This window comes from Rhododendron vialii, chromosome 7a (genome assembly GCF_030253575.1).
Source record: "Rhododendron vialii isolate Sample 1 chromosome 7a, ASM3025357v1".
Taxonomy (NCBI): domain Eukaryota; kingdom Viridiplantae; phylum Streptophyta; class Magnoliopsida; order Ericales; family Ericaceae; genus Rhododendron; species Rhododendron vialii.
The window spans coordinates 41,767,741-41,791,157 of NC_080563.1; the positions used below are offsets into that span (position 1 = coordinate 41,767,741).

General features: G+C 38.6%; 3 protein-coding genes across 6 annotated transcripts; 1 reads left to right on the forward strand and 2 right to left on the reverse strand.

Moving 5' to 3' along the window:
* The first annotated feature begins 730 nt into the window (after positions 1 to 730).
* LOC131333911 (catalase isozyme 1) lies at positions 731 to 6,066 on the forward strand. Its single transcript, XM_058368723.1, has 8 exons — positions 731 to 910; positions 2,221 to 2,317; positions 3,038 to 3,315; positions 4,039 to 4,815; positions 5,030 to 5,119; positions 5,427 to 5,494; positions 5,604 to 5,697; positions 5,818 to 6,066. Exons 1-8 carry the CDS (start codon positions 896 to 898, stop codon positions 5,875 to 5,877), a joined length of 1,479 nt encoding a protein of 492 aa, XP_058224706.1. The 5' UTR covers positions 731 to 895; the 3' UTR covers positions 5,878 to 6,066.
* Positions 6,067 to 6,222: 156 nt separating this feature from the next.
* On the reverse strand, positions 6,223 to 9,493 carry LOC131333912 (probable serine/threonine-protein kinase PIX13). Of its 2 annotated transcripts, XM_058368724.1 has the most exons (6): positions 9,347 to 9,493; positions 9,031 to 9,174; positions 8,553 to 8,899; positions 7,452 to 7,587; positions 7,166 to 7,302; positions 6,223 to 7,047 (listed from the first exon to the last, which is right to left on the reverse strand). In XM_058368724.1, the coding sequence occupies exons 1-6, from the start codon at positions 9,411 to 9,413 to the stop codon at positions 6,460 to 6,462; spliced, it is 1,419 nt and encodes a 472-aa protein (XP_058224707.1). In that variant the 5' UTR covers positions 9,414 to 9,493; the 3' UTR covers positions 6,223 to 6,459. The 2 variants fall into 2 exon arrangements, with proteins under 2 accessions (XP_058224707.1, XP_058224708.1); XM_058368725.1 differs by lacking the exon at positions 9,031 to 9,174 and having other exon boundaries at positions 9,347 to 9,491.
* Positions 9,494 to 13,085: 3,592 nt separating this feature from the next.
* LOC131333913 (probable serine/threonine-protein kinase PBL21) lies at positions 13,086 to 18,409 on the reverse strand. 3 transcript variants are annotated; one of them, XR_009201966.1, is made up of 6 exons: positions 18,141 to 18,409; positions 17,064 to 17,248; positions 16,648 to 16,837; positions 15,389 to 15,757; positions 14,499 to 14,970; positions 13,086 to 13,303 (listed from the first exon to the last, which is right to left on the reverse strand). XR_009201966.1 is itself a non-coding variant. In XM_058368727.1 (6 exons), exons 1-5 carry the CDS (start codon positions 18,229 to 18,231, stop codon positions 14,645 to 14,647), a joined length of 1,179 nt encoding a protein of 392 aa, XP_058224710.1. In that variant the 5' UTR covers positions 18,232 to 18,409; the 3' UTR covers positions 13,086 to 13,303; positions 14,606 to 14,644. The 3 variants fall into 3 exon arrangements, 1 of the variants encoding a protein (XP_058224710.1); XR_009201965.1 differs by having other exon boundaries at positions 14,499 to 14,965; positions 15,366 to 15,757; XM_058368727.1 differs by having other exon boundaries at positions 14,606 to 14,965; positions 15,366 to 15,757.
* Positions 18,410 to 23,417: the final 5,008 nt, after the last annotated feature.

The following is a 23,417-nucleotide window of genomic DNA, read 5'->3' on the forward strand; positions in this document are numbered from 1 at the left end:
AAATGACATATATCATTTTTGTAAAATTATGTGACTAAGGACCTGGTCATGTGTCCGGAAACAGAATTATGCCTTTCTTTCTCCTATTCTAATTCTCCAATTATATTTTACTCATAAGAATTTGGTATTTATTTGAGTTTTAAAAGTGTTCAGTTTTTAGAAATGATATTAAACATTTTCCACTTGTTCCGGACATACTTTTCCTTGTATTTTCTTTTTCAATACTTTGGAGAATTTATATTTCTCCTGTATGCTTTCGAGTGAAAAACGGTTTTTCCTTGGTAAATAGACAATAGAATATATAGCATTGAACAACTATGAAATCGACTCAAATAAGAGTTATGCTATGAGCATAAGCATAAGCATAAGCTCGGACATTAATGTCTTCAAATGCACATCAATGCTTTATTATTTGGTGATATTCACGTAAAGCAACAATTTCAGATGCATTATTTATGGATTTAGGCATGAAACTGCTTATGTGTTTATCAATTTCTTGAAAAAATAAGGCACTCAAATAGATAACGGAGAGTATGTATATATATTGATGCATAAATCTAATCATATTTGAGAATGTTCAATACAAATGGGCCGGTCATTAGGTAGCGAGTTTTATGTATGTGGAATAATTCTGAACACATTTGTATTCGAATTTGTGCGAGACGAGCGGTAAATCTAAAAAGTTTTACGTCAATTTAACGAAAATTTGGAAAATAAAAATAAAAATTTACTACTGTATACTAGGAAAAAGATAGATTCGCAATTAGTGGCGCGAGCCGAGTTTATAAAGAAGGGACTCTGATCCCCACACACCATAACCGACTCAACCACTCCTTCCTCCTCTTCCTCTTCTCTCATTCTCTCTTCGGAAAAATCCTTCCTTTCTGCCTCCGCCATGGATCCGCAAAAGGTGCCCACCCTTTTCGCGTGCTTCTAAATTTCATTTCTTTGTTTATTTCAGTTTCACGATTTAATTCAATAGTGGGTCCTTTTTCTTCGTCGTTCGATTAATTTTGGGTCTCTCGTGCATAATCCACCTTTCTCATCTTTTCTGAATACGTCTTCTCTTTTCAGCAATATGTTTCCTTAGTTGATTTTTTTGTGTTCTAATGTTAATTGAACTCCAAAAGGGTTTCCGGTTTCAAGTACAATTGTAGCTTGTCATTCAATATGTACAAGGACGGAACCAGAATTTTACTCTAGCAGTGGCGAAATGTATACTAAAAAAATTTAGTGGTGGCGAAACTATATAAGTTAGGCATAATTTTTTTTTTTACATATAATAATTGCATTTTTTAAAATTCTTGTCGTGGCGGTCGCCGCTACTAGACCCCCTGATCCCATCCTTGAATATGTAGGAGTTCTTCGGTTTTGTTCGAATTTATAACTTTGTCTAAATGCTTATAGCTCTGTTATTTTTTTCCGGGTATTGTTGAAAAAGGAAACGTATACAATTAGGCACAATAATCAGAACATAAGACTATGGAAGTGCAAACCATCACCGAAAACAAAGAAACACCTTAAACTAAACCTAGAACTCAACCCCTCAAATCCTCTGTACCGAGATATTGGTGTATCTCTGTAGCGTTGTATTTTGGGTCGTTAGATTGTATGAGAATTTCATGTTTTAAAATTTTTATGCGATCCAAAGGCCGAAAATGCACCGATACAGAGGTAAAGAGGAATTTCGGTAAAGAGGAATTGAACTCAGAACTCACACCCTGAGAGCTAGGTCAAGCACAAAAACTCGCAATCTGACTAACACTTCCCAGTTTTTTGAAAGGGTTAAGCATGATTTCTTAGGCTTAATAGAGGCTTGTTAGTCATAGGGATTAGCTAATTTTTTTCTCTGAACTAAGCTTAAGGATTTCAAGGAAAATGTAAGGAAGAGAGAAGTGTTGGAATTGGTATATGTTGAATATATACATGTCAGGTGCTTTCCTTGGTTATGCAATCTATGAAAAGATCCCCTCAACCAAGCCAACACTCATGTTAAACTCAACTTAGGTCTTTGGTCTTTTCATTCTTTGGTTACCATACAAAGGAAATTCCAAGAGCTGTATTAATTCATTTCATGCTTACTCATTAACCAAAGAGTGTGGTGGTGATTGTTTTATCAGTTCTTGTTTCTTTTCTTTTTTTTCTTTTTTTGCATTGGTTGGCCTTCCATAGTCAGTTTCTTTCTACAGTTCATTTTTTTGTCCTGTTTTAATGATGCAGTACCGTCCTTCAAGTGCTTACAACTCTCCTTTCTGGACAACAAACTCCGGTGCTCCAGTGTGGAACAATAACTCATCATTGACTGTTGGAACCAGAGGTATTTTCTTCTTATTGAATGATAATAATTGGTGAATCTGACCTCCTTTTACCAGTCCCATTATTGAATTTTTTGGATGACTGGATTTTCTTGCTATTCATTGCTGTATGGCTTATTAACTTACTTTGGGTTTGGCTATATCTGTTTTAGTGCTTAGGGTATCTGTTTGCATTGGTTGATGTGGTCTTAATCAATTCCAGAGAAAATTAAGAAATGTTTGGTGTAGAACCATAACAAAATTGATATGCCAACAGCCCGACACCTATTGAGCATTGAAATTACCGTAGATAATGCCTGAGAACTGTAAGTTTCTGTTCGTTACTTCAAAATCAGATGTCATGTGCAATCAAATTCATTCGGGTTCTCATTTGTCATCTTTGAAGTTAACAAGTTGTGCCATCATTGCCTTTGAGCAATTAAACTGCCTGAGAATTCAAATTCTTTGTTGGCGTTTTAGAGGGTTGTTTCTATATCAAGTTATCAACTGGTACAGCTGTAAACTGTAAAGGATTGTAGCTCGTACTTTGAAAGGTATAGCAAGTATTATCTAGCAAGTCCTGAAATATATTTTGTTACTTGTAAGTTGTACCTAACATGCCGTCAATTGAAATGAGTTTTATTTTATTAATGCTAAAGAGAAAGATAGTCTGTGTAGCTCTTTTTGTGGCGCCATTGATAGTTTTGCTTGTAATGCAATATAAAATTTCCTCCACTTGGCAGGTCCAATTCTTCTGGAGGATTATCACTTGGTGGAGAAACTTGCCAATTTTGACCGGGAGCGTATCCCAGAACGTGTTGTCCATGCAAGGGGGGCCAGTGCCAAGGGTTTTTTCGAGGTTACTCACGATATTTCTCACCTTACATGTGCTGATTTTCTGCGAGCCCCAGGGGTACAGACTCCTGTTATTGTTCGCTTTTCCACTGTCATCCATGAACGTGGTAGCCCTGAAACCTTGAGGGATCCTCGAGGTTTTGCAGTGAAGTTTTACACCAGGGAGGTGAGTGATACTGGATTTTAATTGTCTGTTGTTTAAGTATTTTCTACAATACCTATTGGCTGACATTTGTAGTGTGACTACGTTTAAAGTTGATCTATATGATCCTTTTTAAGAGTCCCTTGATTACCGTTTGAGATACCAATGAGTTCAGAAACACATGATATATCTGAAACCCAGACACTTCATAGTTGATCTGTAAACCTTACTTCAGTAGTCCCTTGATGTATGTATTAGCATAATATAATATTTAAACAAACCTTTCAAAGCCCTATGTGGGAATCTGCGTCGATGTGTTGCGGCATCATCGTTTGGACTTCTGCTTGTTTGTGCAAGCAACTTAGGCTGGAATCTGCATATCTATTCATCTCGGAAAAAGACAAGATTTCGATAATATACAGAGAAATTTATTCAAAGTAATACCGGAGTTATGGTGTTTTTAAACCAGAACAAAAGGAGGCCAAAATCCCAAGATGATATTGTAATACATGTTCTTCTATGATTCAAGTGTATTTAGTCGTCATACTCGTAGTTTAATCAGTGTAGTATTATCTTCTGGGGTTTAACTGGTTAACATAGTAATTGTTGTAGGTCAAGGTGAATGTATCTTTTGCTGTTCAAAAAAAAAAAAAAAAATGAATGTATCTATTGAAGTATGAAGGCTTTCTTTGTGTGAGTTGTGTCCTCCTCCTTGTTGATGCTGTAACCTTTTTGTTGTGGACTCAGGGTAACTTTGATCTGGTGGGAAACAATTTCCCCGTTTTCTTCGTGCGTGATGGAATGAAGTTCCCAGACATGGTCCATGCTCTTAAACCTAACCCCAAGTCACACATCCAGGAGAATTGGAGAATCCTCGACTTCTTTTCCCACCACCCAGAGAGTTTGCATATGTTCACCTTCCTTTTTGACGATTTGGGTGTTCCGCAAGACTACAGGCATATGGAAGGCTCCGGTGTTAATACCTATACTTTAATCAACAAAGCTGGGAAGGCTCAGTATGTCAAGTTTCACTGGAAACCTACTTGCGGAGTGAAGTGTTTGTTGGAGGAAGAGGCCATTCAGGTTGGGGGTTCTAACCACAGCCATGCAACCAAGGATCTCTATGATTCAATAGCAGCTGGGAGCTATCCCGAATGGAAACTTTTCATCCAGACGATTGATCCGGATCATGAAGACAGATTTGATTTTGATCCACTTGATGTGACAAAGACATGGCCGGAAGACATCTTGCCACTTCAGCCAGTGGGCCGCTTGGTCTTGAATAAGAACATTGATAACTTCTTTGCCGAGAATGAGCAGCTTGCATTTTGCCCTGCTATCATCGTACCAGGTGTCTACTACTCGGACGACAAGTTGCTTCAAACTCGGATATTCTCTTATGCTGATACTCAGAGGCATCGTCTTGGACCTAACTATCTGCAACTCCCAGCTAATGCTCCCAAGTGTGCTCATCATAACAATCATCATGAGGGTTTCATGAATTTCATGCACAGGGACGAGGAGGTACCGTGATCTTTTGCATTCTATCTTACATATGCAAGCAGTAGGAATTGTTTACTTTCCCAGGACTGAACAACCTTTTCTTTCTTCTTTTGCTTTTTAATGACTAACTATCCTTGAGATTTGAATGCCAGATGCACGGGCCTAATATGCAAATATATTTCTTGTTTTTCCTGGCTGTGTTTCCTTTCCAGTCAATGATTTGTTTTTCTTGCAGGTAAATTACTTCCCATCGAGGTTTGATCCTGCTCGTCATGCTGAGAGATTCCCAATGCCGCCTCCTGTTTTGACAGGAAGGCGTGAAAAGGTTAGTTCTCTATTATGAACTTCAAATGTTGGAAGTATGAGTGTGTTTCTCATGTGATTTATATCCTTTAATCTTTAATTGTCTTGTGGGGTCATCTTCGATTTCTGGAGGGATTTGTTGAGGGGAAATGAGAAGTGATGGGAAATGAAAGATTTCTCACATTTTCTATCGGTTTCCCTTTTAACTTTCCTTCCGTAAATCCAAGATGCAAATGTAGCCTTTGATTTTGTAGTCTTGTAATCAAATGAAGAGGGAGCCATAATCACATATATGACATTCTGTTAATAACCCCTCTCTTTCAATGAAGTGCATTATTGAGAAAGAGAACAACTTCAAGCAGCCTGGAGAGAGATACCGATCTTGGGCAACAGACAGGTACTTCTTGTCCCTCAGTTGCTCCATAAATGGTTGAATATTCTTTCTCAAATGGTGGGATGTTGCTTTCCTGAGTTTCCTCTTATGGTACTGCTATTTTTTTCCTCAGGCAAGAGCGGTTTATCTGCCGATGGGTTGAGGCTTTATCTGATCCTCGTGTCACCCATGAGATCCGTAGTATCTGGATCTCATACTGGTCCCAGGTATGACTGCTTACCCTTTTAGACGGTTTTGGCAAATTATAGCTGTAACTTCTGGGTTTGATTGCAGAAGTGTTCGGTAGTATTTTTCTGATGCTAATATGGGTGGGTTATGAGTTGCAGGCTGATAAGTCCTTGGGTCAGAAGATAGCAAATCGCCTGAATGTCAGACCAAGCTTTTGAAGGTGATGTTAACCTGGATGCTTTGAGTCGCAGGGAATGGGAGTAACATAGAAAGGATATCAGTTTCCTGGTGGTATGATTTCAATGTTTGTCCTCTGTTGTGTTATGTTATATGCCAAACTAAGTTGAATGACTTGTGAGATTTTGACCGGATGATGTTCTAATCTTAATAAAGTGTTGTTAGACTTTTATGTAGTAGTTTGATTTTTGCCATTTCCTCCCCCTTTATCCCATAAATAGTAATATACATACTGTCAAGAAGGGGTTTCTCTCCATGTAAAAGCTACATATGCGGAAGAGAGTCTCCGTTTCCATTGGTGAAATAATTGAGATACAAGAATTTACTGCTAGAAATTGCAAGGCGATTTGGTATAGATGACACTTGTGAATATGACATGGATCTTGTTAACATGTCATCCTGATATGGATGATTGTATTTACCTCTCAGTTACTGAGTAACATTCTGGAAGTTCTTTGGGTGGCTAAAGACCGCAGGATAACCTTTGAATTTAGACACAAGTTTGTACAACAAATCTGGAAATATAGTTCCTAAAAATTACTGCAAAAACAACCGACAAAATATCATCGGGGGCTAGGGTGAGGGGGCTCCACCATTCCACCGTTGTTGCGGTGAAGTGGATAGCGATCCTGACTATACCGATGGGAATTTCCAGGTGTTTGGTGGTGGCGAAGGGCCGCAGGATATTTTTCACTTGCTTTAGAATCCTTAGGATTCATCTTGATGGAGTTAATATGTTGTAGTGTCACCAAGACTTCTTCCATGGTTGGGCGGTGCCTTGGTTCTGATTCCAGGCATTTTAATACAAGTTCAGCTGCTTGGACTGCAGCTTTTGGAGGGTACTGATTCTCCAGCCTTGGGTCCATGATTTTCTTCAGCTTTCTTTTTTCAGCTAGGGAAGGTTTTGCCCAGTCTAACAAGTTATGAGCTCCATTGGGTCGGTTTAAGTCAACCACCTTTAGGCCTGTTAATAGTTCGAGCAACATCACTCCAAAACCATAGACGTCGCTCTTCACATACAAATGACCCGTGGCGACGTACTCGGGAGCCGCGTAACCATATGTACCAATAATGCGTGTTGTGACGTGTGTGTCGCCGTCAGCAGGACCCAACTTTGCCAACCCAAAATCCGAAAGCTTTGCATTGAAATCCTGCAAAATTCACAAAGGGGGTGTAAGAGATAGGAATCATCTGTCCTCAAAATTGAATCCGATGGGAGAGTGAAAAATTCTACGTAATCAGTGTGCACAAAGAAAGAGCTAAGTTTACCCCATCGAGCAATATATTCGATGCCTTGAAATCACGGTAGATCACTTGATTCTCTGTTGTGTGCAAGAAAGTGAGGCCTTGAGCCGCCCCTGTGGCAATGTTGAGCCGCGTATCCCATGGAATAGGATCTCCACCCTCTGGCAAAGAGGCAGTAAGTTTTCTTATATGTTGAATGAATATGATTTTGTTTGGCTTTTGAAATTAAATACCATGCATGTCATGTGGATGTGGATCAGTGGTGATCTGATGTACTCGTAGTACTGTATGATTTTGGACATGTACTTACTTCTGAAGAGGTGGGTTTCTAAGCTTCCTCCCTCCATATATTCGTAAATTAGGAGGAATTGTCTGTCTTCCCAGCAATAACCCAAGAGTTTAACAAGATTTGGATGGCTAAATTTCCCCAAGAACTCCACCTCCGCCTGCACCCACACAATTCTATTCTATTCTATCATCATTCATTAAAGATAATAAAATACTCCTCCGTAATACAGTAAATTATAGTATATAGTGGAGTAGTACTAAACAAAACTGCAAACAATTGTGTCGACATAGCAAACAGGATACTATATAGTACTACTAGTAGTAATCTAGACTAGATGTGTTTTGTTGGATGATTACTCCTTTCTACTACTCCTAATAATTAGCAGAATTTTTTTTTACAATTGAGATGTCCTCCTCTGCTCTGTCTTACGATTAGTAGATGAAGCAACCAGATTTTCTCATGCCAGATGGATGGATGGATACCAAAATCTAAATTCTTTGTTTTTTTCGATCTCTGCCGATTAGGAGGAGAAATTTTCAACAGAAACTTTTAGGAGTAAAATAAAAAAATACTGTACTTAATCTGTTAAATAATGATTTGAATACCAACCCCCAGTAACCCACAATACGGATCCAGCTTTCCATAAGAATTTAAAAAAAAAAAAAATAGAGAGTCAACTCGATTATCATTGGATGTTAAGTAGTACTAGTTTATTATTAACTTATATAAAAAAAAGAAAAATCTTTGGCCTGCCATAGTCAACCATTGAAACTTTAATACTAGGCTAGCTAAACAAGCCTGATTGGAGTCAAGAAGTGACCTGTTCAAATTTAATTTTTTATTAGCCAAACTGGCATCAGTTGAGTGTTTAGTCAAATAAGCCTAGTTCGAGTAATTTATTTTTCTTAAACAACGGACGGTATAAGCGTCCAATCCGATCATTGAGTTGTTGAAGCTCAAAACTTCCTGAAAATTTGTAGTAGTAGTATTTTGTTCAAGATTCCTAAGAGAAGAAGTTAAGAGATTAGCAATCAAAAACGGCTAAATCAGCTAAAAATTTCTAAAGTATACCAACTGAAATAAACAATCATTTAATCTAATCTAACACACATCCCAAATTACCTTCCACTCTTGGAGTCCTTGCCAACTATCAGGATTAGATTTCTTGATGGCGACCGGCATTCCCACGCCGGGTTTCGACGGCGCCAAGGTCTCCCCATCCACCCAACCCTTGAAAACCTTCCCGAATCCTCCCTCTCCGACCACCGTCTCCGGCCTGAAGCTCCTTGTTGCACTCTTCAGTTCCGCATAAGTAAACATTTTCAAGTTCGGAGTTATAATTCTCCCGCTCGGCGGCACCGCCTCCGCCGCCGCAACTCCGCCTCCTGCCGCCGCCGACCCTCCGTTTTCATCTCCGTGTCTGTTGTTACTGCTTTTGCTCTGCCTGATTGCCTTTCCTTTGCTGTCATCTAAGGGAAACCAAGAAGATGAACTGTTAAGTTACTGGATTTCAGTAATTGATAGAAAACATAACTAAAAGAAGGAATAAAACAGAGGGAAAAAAACCGCTCAGCTAATTGGTAAATGCTTATGGGGATACCTGGCGTTGATGGTTTGCGGACGATTGGGCTGCGTTTCTCCGCCGCCGCACATCCGCCTCCCGCCACGGTGGACCCTCTGTTTTCAGCTCCGTGTCTGTTGTTGCGGCTTTTGCTCTGCTTTATTGCGTTTTCTTTGCTTTCAACTAACAGAAACCAAGACGATTATGAAGTATTAAGTCAATGGATATCGGTCATTTTATCGGAAACATGACGAAAGGAATGAATTGATTGGAGAAGTGATTTGGATTTCTGGGAAAGTATTCAAAATGAAAATCAGAGGAAACATTCCAGTTCAGCTAGTAATATGTAAGATACCTGGGGTTGATGGTTGGGTGACGATAAGGCTATGATTCTCCACCGGGGTTCCCAAACAGTTTCCCATCTCTCTCTCTCTCTCTCTCTCTCTAGAAAGTAGTACTAAGAAAGAAAGAAAGAGGAAAGGAGATTTACTATTTTGATGCAGGCAGGTGTTGAAAAGGGTTTTCTGTCTCTTCTTGTTGGAAGTTACTCCTACTTTGGAATTCTTGAATCTAAAGCTATGCAGCTACACAAATACAGTAGGAGACAGGACTACTTGCTGTGTGTGGACCTCACACGTGTATACTGATTGGACTGTGGGTCCACACGCTACTATACGAGGTTGTTTTTGTAATTGTACCTTGGAGTCCACACTGACTTTTTCTTTGTTTGAAAGCTCTCCGTTTCAGTTTTTTTTTTTCTCCTCTTGGCGAAAGTAAACCCGTTCGGACAAATAAGCCACAGAGGCTTATTTTTTGTCCTTATTCAAATTTTTTTCGTATCACTTGGCTTATTGTCATTTTTTTGGAGATTATTGCATCCTCACGACAAGAGGAATCTAAAAAGTTACTCCCCTCCGTCCTTTTTTAAGTGTCCTGCTTCGTAATTCCAACTTATTAAAAAGACATCATCATTACACCTTTCACATCAACTTTTTCCTCCACTTTTCCTACTTATCCATCATCATTACACTTTTACTCACTAACTTTTCAAAATAAAATCTACTTTTAGGGACAAAATAGACAATACACTAACTTTTACCCCCCTAACTTTACAAAATGGACACTTATTAAGGGACAATTCAAAATGGAATACTAGACACACACAAAGGGACGGAGGGAGTAAAAATTTTGACCGAAATTCAATTTTTTTTGAATAAAGAAGAAAAAATTGGCTTATTGATTTTTTTTCGTCTTTATTCAAAAAAAATTGAATTTCGGTCAAATTTTTTTACATTTTTGATTTCTCGACGTGAGGATGCAATAATTCCCAAAAAAATGACAATAAGCCAAGTGATACGAAAAAAATTTGAATAAGGACAAAAAATAAGCTAAAGTGGCTTATTTGTCCGAACACCCAGTAGTGTATAGTTGGGGAGATTTAAACTCGAGTCAGATACATAAGAGTACATGATACCTGTTAGTGGACTGCTTCCTATAATTAATGAATGATTTGGACCCGAGGAAGAAAACTAGCAGCAGGGTCGAAGATAACATTGTGTCATGCCGCTCGTGACGTTGAGCACATGCAATTACTAGTTAATTTACAATGGAAATTGTCAAAGTTTTTGAATGACTTTGAGAGTGAAAGTATAATTGGAATTCCTTCCAAAAGCTCCTATAGAGTTGATTTTTAGCATAATTGAAATTCCTAAAGCTCCTTCAAAGTTGATTTTTGTATTCTGTAATTTGTAGTTCATTTTTCAAAATACTTTTTGACAGAATGCATTGTAGAATTGGCTCTCAAACACCCCAAAAAATATGATGAGAAATTAAATAAAAAATTAAAAAAACTCCTCCATTAGTGGCTTTATTGATTTGCATTCCTCCACTCTCTTTCGAAAATGAATGTCGATAAAATGAATTTCAAAACTACAAAAATGGAAAATACAAAATGAAAAACTCCAGCTCCCAAACAACCGCGTGATTTGAAGGCCAATCACTTCTATGTTTTTTTTTATTATATATAATTAGGATAAGTCTTGATTAAATTAAAAGTTTAGGAAGGGTAGTTAATGATAGAGAGAAAGGACAAGATGAAGGTTTGACCTTATATGACTGACCTATTCCTTCCATTAATATACTAGAGTATATGGTATTGGTAGCCCCATTTGAAGTGAGAAAAGCTATGAGTACAGACCATTTTGGAGAGAAATCGTACCGACGGCTGCCGGCGGGCCGTCTCCGGCCACTGGACGGCCGATCCGAGCCGTCCAAAAAATTTTAAAAAAAAAACCGATGGGGCCTTTGCGAGAATCAAAGGCATCTGAGATGTGTAGGGTACTTGATCTAAGCACCCTTTTTTCGTGTATATATGTATATACGTGTATATACACGAAAAAGGGGTGCTCGGATCAAGTACCCACACACCTCGGATGCCTTTGATTCTCGCGTAGGCCCCATTGGTTTTTTTTTTTAGAATTTTTGGACGGCTCGGATCGGCCGTCCGGCGGCTGGAGACGGCCCGCCGGCGGCCGTCGGTACAATTTCTCTCCAAAATGGTCGGTACATATAGCAACTCTCATTTGAAGTCTTCCTTGATTTTGTCAAAGAGGGGCCTCAACGTTAGCTTCTTTTTTTTCCTTTTCTTTTTTATAATTCAGGTGTCCGGACCAGTATACATGCATGCACATCGACAAATCTTGGGGAACAATACTATTACCTAACTATTGGCTTTCTATAAACTGGTCTTAAAGGAGTTAATAACGCCTGTGAGGTTTCGAACCTAAGAATCTAAGAGGGAGCAAACCCCTAAGTCTAGGATATGAAAAAAAAAAAAAACTTATCAAGTGTTCAGGAGCACCGTCACGTTGTGTTTTAGGACCCTCCACTGCCTCCTATTCACCGTTAAGTATATGAATCTCAACACATGTAAATATGTGATAGTAGAGGGTTTGTGACGTTACTTCAGGAGTAGTGATCAGTTACTCCAAACGACGTAGGCGTCTGGTAATCTTTGTAGATACATACACTAACTGGTGAAGGGTGAACAAAATGAAATTGAGAGGCTGAGCTTCAAGCCAGTTAATTAGATGTCAAAACAAGTGGAAATTTGAAAAGAGAGCGTGTATAGGGATCCAATAGATATGACAGATGAAAGCAATAAACAAAGGCCGGCGTACTGTTTCTTCCCATTGGACTGGAGTTTGGAATCTCTGACTCGTAAATAAACAAGAAGATATACTAACAAAACAAGTATTGACAATTTCATCAATTCCCACAGGACAATTATGGTACTCCATATGTGAAGAAATGGGGAAGTTCTTAGAAATTTCTTAAGAGAAGTAAGACTGGCTTCTCAGGATTAATCGAGCTGCATGTAAGCTGGTCCAAACACCTAGTTATTAACAAACAAAAAAAAAAAAACTCGCATCTAAATGGTTCTGTGATATGGGGAGGTGAATTTCTAGTTTATTAGTGTGGAATATATCTTTTTTGCTTACTTCTTTGTAACTTTGATTTTCCTACACATATCTATGTATGTATTTCTCTTGTCAATGGAAGCATCTGAACGGATTTGATGACATATTGTTCTTGTAAGGATGACTGGTCAAGGATATCATCAAGTCTTCTAATAACTAATCCATAATTGATATCACAATGGCATGTTCACAATCATGGCCATATAAATGTGTGTTTCATTTAAGGTCCAAGGCTCTAATTGCGTCATAATTTTAGTTTTTATAGCATCATTCCAACATTAGTGTCCTTAAAGCAAGGAAGAATGACCACATGAAATGCAGCTACAGCTTCCAAAGAAGTTCCTGAGTTTCTCCCGAATAGTAAATACACAATAGTCTAGTAGGTTGACCAAGAACATGCTAGTTTTCTTTCGATAACTCAGGGTGTCCGGGCCAACTTACGTGGACTTCAACTTATCCCTGGGAGACTATTCCATTGGAGACCAATCCCACCATCCACTAGCGGGATATCCATTTGAAGCCGGAAAATTAAGCCCCGTATGGAAAGAACATGTTGAAGTATGACACATTCTTACAGTATAAGTGATGAAAGTCTAGCCATGCCAAATCCACACATGAAGAAAAAATATTTGTGCTCATTCATAATATCAGTAAAAGAATATACCCACTGAAGAAATTTGCACGCGACTTGACATATTATTTCCAATTTAAACAAATCCTACCTACGTCACCAAATCATCTTTACATTTACATTACATTCAACGGGATTGGAATAGGTCACCATAAATTAAAAATTGTAGAAGTTATATCCAATCGCAGCACAATAATGTCACCTGCATTCGCAGAAATTTTCAAATTAGATGATATATACAAATCTATGTACCCAAAAAAAATGGCATTTAAATCCCATGAAAGAAAAATCCCTCAGGCAGAGTTGAAAATTACAAATTAGTCTATCGGCGCATTACATGCAAACACACAAAAGAAACCTTTATTTTTTGGGGGAGCTTATGCACAACAAAACACGAATGTGCATGTATTGTTTTTACTCTGATTGCATCTACATGAAGAGTGTTCACAGCACCAGGTTTCCGGTGATCATTAGTATGTGTGTGTGTGTTTTTGTGGGATCATCATTGTTAGTAGGTTAACAATCCATAAACAACACATATGAACTTGCATGTATTCATGTGCGCGGGAAAGGGAATTGTTGAACTGATTTGTTGGCCAAAGCCAGAGTTACCCAGATACAGATATGGCCTATGGACTATTGGGCACGGCCAAACTAGAAAGTGCTCCATTATTCCTCACAATCAACATAGAAATGGAGTTGCATGAATTACTGCCAAGAGCAATTTGTTCAAATGCCCGTGTTTACTACAATATTGCTTGTTTCCATGCCAATGATTGTGGTGCGTTTTCCGTACTCAGGCCATATGTAGCTAAAAAGCGGAATAAAACAGAAGGAAAACAATAGCTTTATTGCCGAAGCAGCTTTGGCTACTGAAGGGAAATTCACATCTTTCAGCAGCATCCAAGCTGCTTTGGATGACTGTACGTTGCTGCAGCACCCTAAGCTGCTTTGGCGATTGCAAAAGAGCCTATTAAAGATGGCATACACCAAGCACTAACCACATAATTAGTCCAAACTGAATACATACGCAGAAGGTCTAGCATATTGACCAGAAAAACACGACCACATGTATGGTCTATTGACATTTACTTTCGAAGTGCCATGGGAAATTCTAATTATTTAAGGAAATTTGAAAGGCTGACAAATCGTAAGTAATTAATCTTCCGACCAAAAGTTCACAGCAGGTACATAAGGGCTTGCCAATCTATTGTTTTCCACTCTCCCAGTTCTGAAAATAGCTTTTCTTTAGCAGCAAAAGAGCTACCTATATACCTAATCATACAGACAGAACACATGCCAATTGCCAATAAAGGAAAATAGCACGAATCCCACCCTATTCATTCATTCTCGAATTTTAATATGCGAGCATAAATGAATGAAGGAGGTCGACTTACCTCATGCTTCAACCAGGAAGACAAATTATTCACTTCAGCTCAAATATACACAAACTTAAAAGCCTTAAGAAACCAAATTATGCGAAATCCCAGTATAAGGAGTGTACCCTGACTGTAAATCACACCTCAACTTGCACCAACAGCCTTCAAATAGATGAAAAGCCTCTAAAATCTCGATCTCGAGAAAGCGAGTCGTTGCCGTGCTTCAATGGTGATGGTGATGGTGATGGTGATGGTGATGGGGGAGAGCGAGGCAGACCCCTATTTGACTTTTTATTAGATTGAGAGGCCAAGTACTCCAGTGCTACAACAATATCACCAATGAGGGGGCGAAGATTTGCTGTCTCCCGAAGACACATTGCAGTAATGGCAATTGCTTGGTACAAAGCACGGACATGGAAGCTTCCTTGCAGCCTGGGATCAGCCAATCGAACGAAGTTCTTTGGATTGTTTAAGAAAGGACGAGACTGCGCTAGATAACAAAACCATTATCAGAAGCAGAACTATATCCTAACTGCATAACAAAAAGAGCACTTTCAACACTAAATGTTATCCTTACCATAAAGCATAAAAGGGGTGGTAGAACTGAATGCCCGTTTATGTTAAGCGTTAGCCATTGAAATGTTTTACCACACAAGGAATGTACATTAAAAGGTAAGAACACCCAATCAGATTACATAAGAGATCTGAAATCCGGGTACTAAAATAAACAGGTAAGAAGGCGTAATGAGAACACAGATAAAATAACAAAGCCTCCAGAGCCACATACAAACAAAGCAATCAGGTTCGACAATCAGAACATTGTGAGGAAGCCTTTCATTGTCACCAAGTGATTAAACACAGGGAAATGCATATGCTTCAACTCACCCAAACAATAAGGTTCTGCTCACCGGCCTTTCTAGAGAGGTCAATCGCCTTACGCCCAGTGATCAGCTCCAATAGAAGGACACCAAAGCTATAGATGTCAGATTTCAAAGTCAATTTGCCACTCATGGCATACTCCGGGGCACAGTATCCAAATGTTCCGACTACTCTTGTTGAAACATGGGTATTGTCACCAACGGGACCCAATTTAGCAAGCCCAAAATCTGAGAGTTTAGGATAGAAGTTTTCGTCCAACAGTATATTTGCAGATTTAAGGTCGCGGTAGATAACTGGTGGATTTGCTTTGCAGTGGAGATACTCAAGGCCCCGAGCTGCACCAACAGCTATCTTTATTCTGGTGCTCCAATCCAGTGGCTCTTTGTCAGGTTCAATATCTGAGAACAGGAATTTATATTAGATCTTTTGATGCAAGCTTTTACCTGTAAAAGAATTACTTAAAAATGGTGACGTAAGTTTATTACTAGAAGAGCACAAATACGCAGAGAGCAACCCTCCAAAAAGGAAGAAAGTGATGAACATAACAGTAGTATGCCGTTAATTTGAACTACCACAGTAAACAAACAGCAACTTGACGAATCATAAGTTCATAGCAATTTATTAGTTTCTTGTTAGGAGATTGTGAACGGAAATAAATAGAAAAACCAACAAAAACGCTAAATCGACAGTGTTGTTACGTAGGTGAATAATGTGTATGTGTTGCAAAGTATGTAATTCGTCAGGGTATTAGCATTTTTTGGTAACACTGATCAGTCTCCACCTTCTCCTTCACTATCACGTGGCTATTGAGTCATGGATTTTGAATCTCGGACTGTTTGGGATTGCTTGGGTTCAAATTATTAAGTGGCTAAGGCAATGCCTGGAGGGGTGGCAGCGGAGTACGGTAGAGAATAAGAGCCTTGGTCGATTGCCCTTCCATCCTCAATTCAGATGATTTTGATTGAGCAAAACAAAAGATCGCTCAAAGATGTGTAGGAGTCCATCCTGCGTCTTAATTGCCATTTTAATATTACCTTGTCTACGGGGGTGTGGGGGCTTATCCCTCCCACTCCCAGGCTATATGTTTTTTCTTTGTAGACTATTTAGAATCGCTTCACTTTTAGAATTTAGAGCCCTTTTGTCTGTGGCTGCTCTTTTGGTCCTCTGCTTGCATATAGGTACCTTGTTGCTCTTTATATACACATTGACATTGCTTATCAAGCAAAGAAAGAATTGAAATTACGTCAGAGGGAGATGAATAAATGATAAGCATATGGTCGAGAATTACCAAAAAGATGATCCTCCAAGCTACCCATCTGCATGTACTCATAAACCAAAAGTCTTTGATCTCCATCAGTGCAATAGCCAATCAGGTTAACAAGGTTGGGATGATGCAGTAGGCTCAACATAAGAACCTCAACAATAAATTCCTGGTTTCCTTGAAACCCATTGAGATTAAGTTGTTTAATTGCAACAATCTGCTCCAAGTTCAAGTGATTAGTATAGTTTTTAAAACTTAGAGAACAATTAAAACGTAGAGAACAATTATTATGTGCACGCTTTATCAAGAAAGTAACCTTTCCTTTGTTAAGACCAAGGAGGAACAAAAAATCAACTATCAAAACACAAAATGCTGATTTTGAATTCAAATGCACGAAAGAAGCATAGTACAAATGAAAGAGAGGTTGGAAAAGCACAACTTGCCTGCCCAGAATCTAGACGGCCCTTGAAAACTCTTCCAAAACCTCCTTCCCCAATCAAATTCGATTCCCTAAAGTTTCTAGTCGCTGTAGAAAGCTCGCGGAATGTGAAGCTACGGGCCACATTGCCCTTTTGGCTGCCGTTTTCATTGCCTCTACCGGTAAATAAACGTCTTCTACTCCCATGCTCTGCACATAAATGCATAATCCAAAACTAAATAAAGAACACACAAAAGGAAGAACGCTTCATGAACAAAAACTGAACAAGTATAAGAGCTCTATTTTCAGAACTTGAATTCCACAAATTGGAGCAATAGGAACTTCTCTTCTGCCACTGACTACAAAACCAATGCAATGGAAAACAAAGAGAAGAAGGTGTTTGGGAGAATAGAAGTACTTTTGAACATGGTGTTCTAAACTGGTATTCTTATCAACACACTCGAAGTTCATTTTTTCTTTTGCTGTCCAAAAAGAAAAGTTTATACGTTCATTTACCCCAAAAAAAAAAAAAAAAATTCACCAAAGACAATAAAAACAAAAAATGGTTTTTCGCAAACCTTTTTACCGTTTTGGTAAAAAAAGAAAAAAAAGTTTATCTCTTTTTGTTTCTCAACCAGAGAAGTAAAAAATGTGATTAGAAACTGAAAAGAACTTCTACAAAAAAAATCTTGACTAAAAAAAATGATTTTCTTAGACAAACAAAACACAGCCTAATGTACAATCCTCCTTACCGTTCCTCTTTGTGGGTCCATTCTCAACCCGCAACAATGATCCAAACTGTTTTTCTTATGCATTTCGCGACCAAGAAAATATATAACAAATCATTTTAATGGGACATCAACATGTCACGTGATCAACGTGCATAAATTGTACTCCATTAAAAGGACAGTAAACAAACAAGGGAGCAAAATCCTAACTCTAAGCTTGAGTTGAGCCGCCCATGTTATAAACATATATGCTATGTTTTCACATACTTTTTGAGAGGAGTATAATGATTAACGAGGATTGAGATCCCAAAAAGAAAGTGAAGATATTTATAATAAAAAAAAAACAAAAAAAGAGGAAGAAAAAGTGTACAAACCAGAACCAGAAGAGTTAGATGAGCGAACGACCATTCCATCGTCAATATCCTTTAGTTGCCTATTTCCCCCGCATGAAAAGCACCTCAACATTTTTATTTTACTTTTATCTTTTTATTGCAAAAGTGGCCCCAATATCATATGAACAAAATGTACTCATATTCCTACAGAACAAGCAGGAAATAATGCCTGATCGAATTTTTTTTTTTAAAAGGCAGGAAATAATGCGAAAGAGAGAGAGAAGGATGATTTTGTTTGATCTCTCTCTCTCTCTCTCTGTCTCTCTCTCTCTCTCCCCCCAATAGGAAGGAGGAGGAGAGGTCCAGAAACGCAAAAATCTAGCAACTATCAACCAACATCAGAAGACATTGCTACAAATAATTCAAAAACAGAAAGAAAAGATCTCAAAATTTTAGAACCGATCAGAGAAAAATACTAGTAATAGAAATTACGGCTAAATATTTAGCTTTAGCCCCACTTTTCGCGCCTCTTTGAGTGGTTCTTCTCCCTCTTTCTCTCTAGACTTTGGGCCTTGGGCCGGTGTTGAGGAGGAGTGGGCTTCGTAATTTTATTTCGAGTGGTAGGTTGGGTTGGTTGAGATTTTAGGCCCGTTTCTATTGGGCTAAAATTGGAAATGGAATTTCTTTTGGCATGGTAAAGGCCACCGGCCCACCTCTATAGTAAACTTCCAGTATCCACCCACCCAGTGTCCCATGAATCAATCATGTTGGTCACCGTATCATGTTATACTTGTAGCCACGATACGGTGATCACATTTAAATTATCAAATTCTAGACACAGGCACCTACTATAAGTGCAGTTTCAGCGAAACGTCGATACTTAAGAACTAGTTGCGGAAAAGGTTAGATGTCAAATTGTTCTCTCTCTCTCTCTCTCTCTCTCTCTCTCTCTCTCTCTCACACACACACACACAACAATAATAAGAGTTTTGTTAATGTGTGCCTTTAAGACACATAATAAGGCATTTGTTACTATTCATTAAATGATATCAATTAAACCTCACTATTGTAGAAAGTTGTGAAAGTAGTTGAAATATTGGATGAAGAGTAAAATTTGTTTTGGAGACCAAAATACCCCTTAATTTTTTCCTCCACTCCATTTAATGTGTTCCCTCCTTTTTTATTTTGACCTTTCGCCTTCTTGATTTTTGTCATCCACATATATTTATTTCAGTAATTCTATTATTTCAATAATTTCATTATTTTTAAATTTGAAAATTACAAATAAGTATATTTATTTTTTAAGAAGGCTCACCCTAACTTTGCTCGTCATTGCCTTTGCTACATAACAACTGGAGTAATCCGAAACGACAAGATTATCTGAGTTATAGCAATTGGAAACAATGCCAAATCAAATAACAGGGTAAGGCCTCAGAAGCTAAGAACACATCAAGGAAGTCTTCGTAAAATGACTTCTCATTTGGTACAGACAAATGTATGTATGCATCATTTGCCACTTGTATGGACCCCTAGCTTATATTGGGATTTTATGAACTAATTTTATGGAATAAATTCATCGATACTTAAGAACCAGTCGCGGAAAAGGCTAGACGTCAGATTGTTCTTTGATTCTCTCTCTCTCAATAATAATAAGAGTTGAGATGGAAATCAATTGAGTTAAGCGGGAACAAATTAAATAACGAAAATAACGAGCCAGTGAGTGAAAAGCCCTGGTAAAAGAATGGATGTGTTTTTTAAGTTGGACCTATTTCCAACCCATAAAATCAGTGGGTTTATTAAGTTAGCCCAATTAGAATCCATATTTAAATATGGGTGGATTTGGGCTAATTATAAACGGATGGGTTTGGGTGAAACCATATTACTAGGGCTGTAAACGAGCCGAGCCGAGCCGAGCTTTACGGTGTTCAAGCTTATTTATTAAGTTTTTAACAAACACGAGCTCGAGCTCAGTGAAAACTTAACGAGTCGAGCTCGAGCCGAGCAGGCCTTGGCTTAACTCGAGCTCGAGCTTGGTCACGAGCCTTAATGAACCAACGAAATATATATATATATATATATATATATATATATATATATATATATATATATATATATAGCCTCGCATAGACCTAATACAACTAAAAATATTTTGATTGTGAAGGTATATATCTTTCATTTTCCTATGGAGCATTTTCCTATGGAGCGGGGGTGTACTGATGTGCGTGTGCTCTCACTTGACTAGAAAGTGAAAACGGAAAGAACAAATTATGAAATAACAATAAAAATCATAAACTTAAGTATATATACCCCGGTTTGCGAGCCGACTCGAGCCGAGCTTATCCTAGCTTGAGCTCAGCTCGTTTACAAAACAAGCTGAAAAAATTGGCTCGAGCTCGTTCGTTTAACTTCCGAGCCGAGCTTGAATGAGCCACTAACGAGCCGAGCCGCGAGCGAGCGGCTCAGTTCGTTTGCAGCCCTGATATTACTGGACCCAAATTGCCACCTCTACATTTAATGACCATATTTTGTGTGATGCACATGAGTTACCGTTCTTGTATAGGTGAAAAGCATGACGGATATGGTCTATTCCACCATTGCGTTAAAAGACAAATTCACATGGTATTCAAAACATGATCAATGGTCACCCATAGTATCATCCTCCTAAATAATAAGAACCGGTGTGAGGGATGCCATTTTTCAATTGGGACAATTTTGCCCTTTGATTTCGTCCATTTTACCAATTGCCCAAGGCATGCTATTTTCCAATAATGCCCCTCCCCGCCTATAGGATCACCTCCGGCCCAATGCCCCTCCCCGCCTCCACGATCACCTCTGGTCCAAGACCACCCAAAACGCCCTCCTCTCCTCTCCTCTCCTCGTCCATGGCACCACGACCTTTCTCTCCCCACACCACCGAACTCTACCACCCGTCACCTCCTCCTCTCGGCCTCACCACCGTCTCCTCCGTTCTTCGGCTCTCCACCGAACCGCCACCACCACTACCGCACCCAACTCGAAACCCCACCACCACAACTCCCTCACTCCATCAGGGTGTTTACCCGACGCCACCACTACCGCACCCACCTCGAAACCCCACCACTGCAACTCCCTCACTCCATCTGCGTTTTTAAAAGAAGAAAAACAATCGCGTACAGTGGGTTTCACACCCACGCCACCACCGCGGGCCCCGCCGGAGTGCCGCCGGACGCACCCCCTAGATTTCGGAACCACCATAGCGATCTACGAACACCATGCAACACTTACCCAAGCTTAGAATCGCGTTTGAGGTAGTTTTTCGGAAACCCGAAACCTTAATCTGCATTTTAATGGAAATAGTACCAAAACTTAATTTTTGATGTAAATGGTGACCTGAATTTAATTTATTAATTAATGTTTAGTCCTATTTGTATTGAAAAGTTCTTGGTAGGCCCTGCATTAAATTGGATGGTTTAGTTCTTTCGTAAATAATAAGCTATGGTGGATTGTGGTATTGAAATTCATGTATAGGTGTAGAATTGTGCGATTAGTAAATTTATCGGAATAATCGTAGTTTGTGTAATAATTATTTAATAATTACATACATAAGGATTTGGATTTAAAATGTAAATGAGGAGATATTTATCGGAATAATTGTAGTTTTTGTTCATCCATTTTACGAGTAGGATTTGGCTACCATATAGAATTGCTTAAGATGACCTTATTTGGCAATATTTTTTTTACTTCTGATTTGGCCAACAAGAAAAAAAACTTCACTTTCGAATTACTGCCTACCAAATAAACATTTATGTCATCGCAATTGCAGTCCATCCATGGGTGAGCAGATTAGTTGGGGTATTGTATGCTATGTTGTTTGTCATGTTCTACTTCGCTCCACCTCTTTCATTTACACGTTGAGTATTTCATATTTGAGAATAGGTCTAATGGGGTAAAAATTTAAGATAATTTTTGGTGAAAGGGCTCGATTGGATAGTACAAATGCTCAGCATAATCATAGTCCTAAAGAGCTTCTTTAATACTAACTCATTTAGGGCTCGACTTTGAAATGTTAGCAAAGATAATTGCATGATAGTGCAAAATTCAACTTGCTTACAAGTTTAAGTATGTGAATGCAATTGCTACTTACGTTAAAATTATTACCATTATGCAAAGCATTAGTCCTAGATTGAAATCGTTTTTTTAAAACTTAAACATGGTTGGTTAAGGCAGGAGGACAAGAAACGCATCCAAGGTTTGATGATTGTGTTGTTTTACTCATAAATAGAGCACATGAAAATGGATTCTTTTGGAGCTGCAGACGCATCAATGTTTCTCAGGACAAAGAGCAGATGAAGAGCTTGCAGGAGAGGAATGAGTGGTTTAATATGACTACTGCTATTTATGACTACTGCGAGCTTTACTGGTGTTATGCTCCTTCAACGTCTATAAATAAACTACACTCTATGTGGTCTGTATGTAAATCATCTAATGCTTTTGCTGCTTTCATCAATCTATGTAATATATCTTCCAAGCTATTTTCATACTCTTCTATTGCTTTCGGCTCTAAAATTACAAACAAGATATATCTAGCCTAAATCAAAACTTGTTTCCTTTGACGGTCATGCATTCGTGTTGTGCACGAAGGTGCACCTAGTATTATAATAAAAGAGACAGAGCGTTCATTTATAATGTTGCGTGGTGTTCTCACATCTCTTTTCACGGAGATAGGTACAAATTAACGTATCTCACTCACTTAGTATAAATTCGGAAGGGGTAGAGCTTAGTTTGGCACTGAATGTTCTTAATTGAGAAGATGCAAATTAAAACCAAAAGCCTAACTCAATGACTCATCAATCCATTCGTGAGGACAATGATGATTCTTTTGAAATTCAAGAGGATCTAATCAAGTGTGATTCTGTTAAGAAAATAGAATCTCACATTGCTTGAGGTGGAATGAATGATCACTTAATAACATTTGGGACATCTCTACTCATTGTCAATTGGTTTTGAGATGGATATAAGGTTTTTACATGGTATCAGAGCGGGGTCTATTTCACCCCACATTTTATAAAATTTACAATCCACACCCCCCGATGACAGACCAGCAAAAAGGCTACACGATGATAGGACCCAAAAAATTGCCATAAGTGACAGACCTCAAATGCGGCTACACGTGAGGGGGATGTTAAGGACATAGAGTCTCACATTGGTTGGGGGTGGAATGAGTGATCACTTAATAACATTTAAAACCTCTCTACTCATTACCAATTAATTTTGAGATGTATATAAGGTTTCTACAGATTCGTGGCACGGGTTCAGCCAGCAAGATGCTCTTCCATAAGA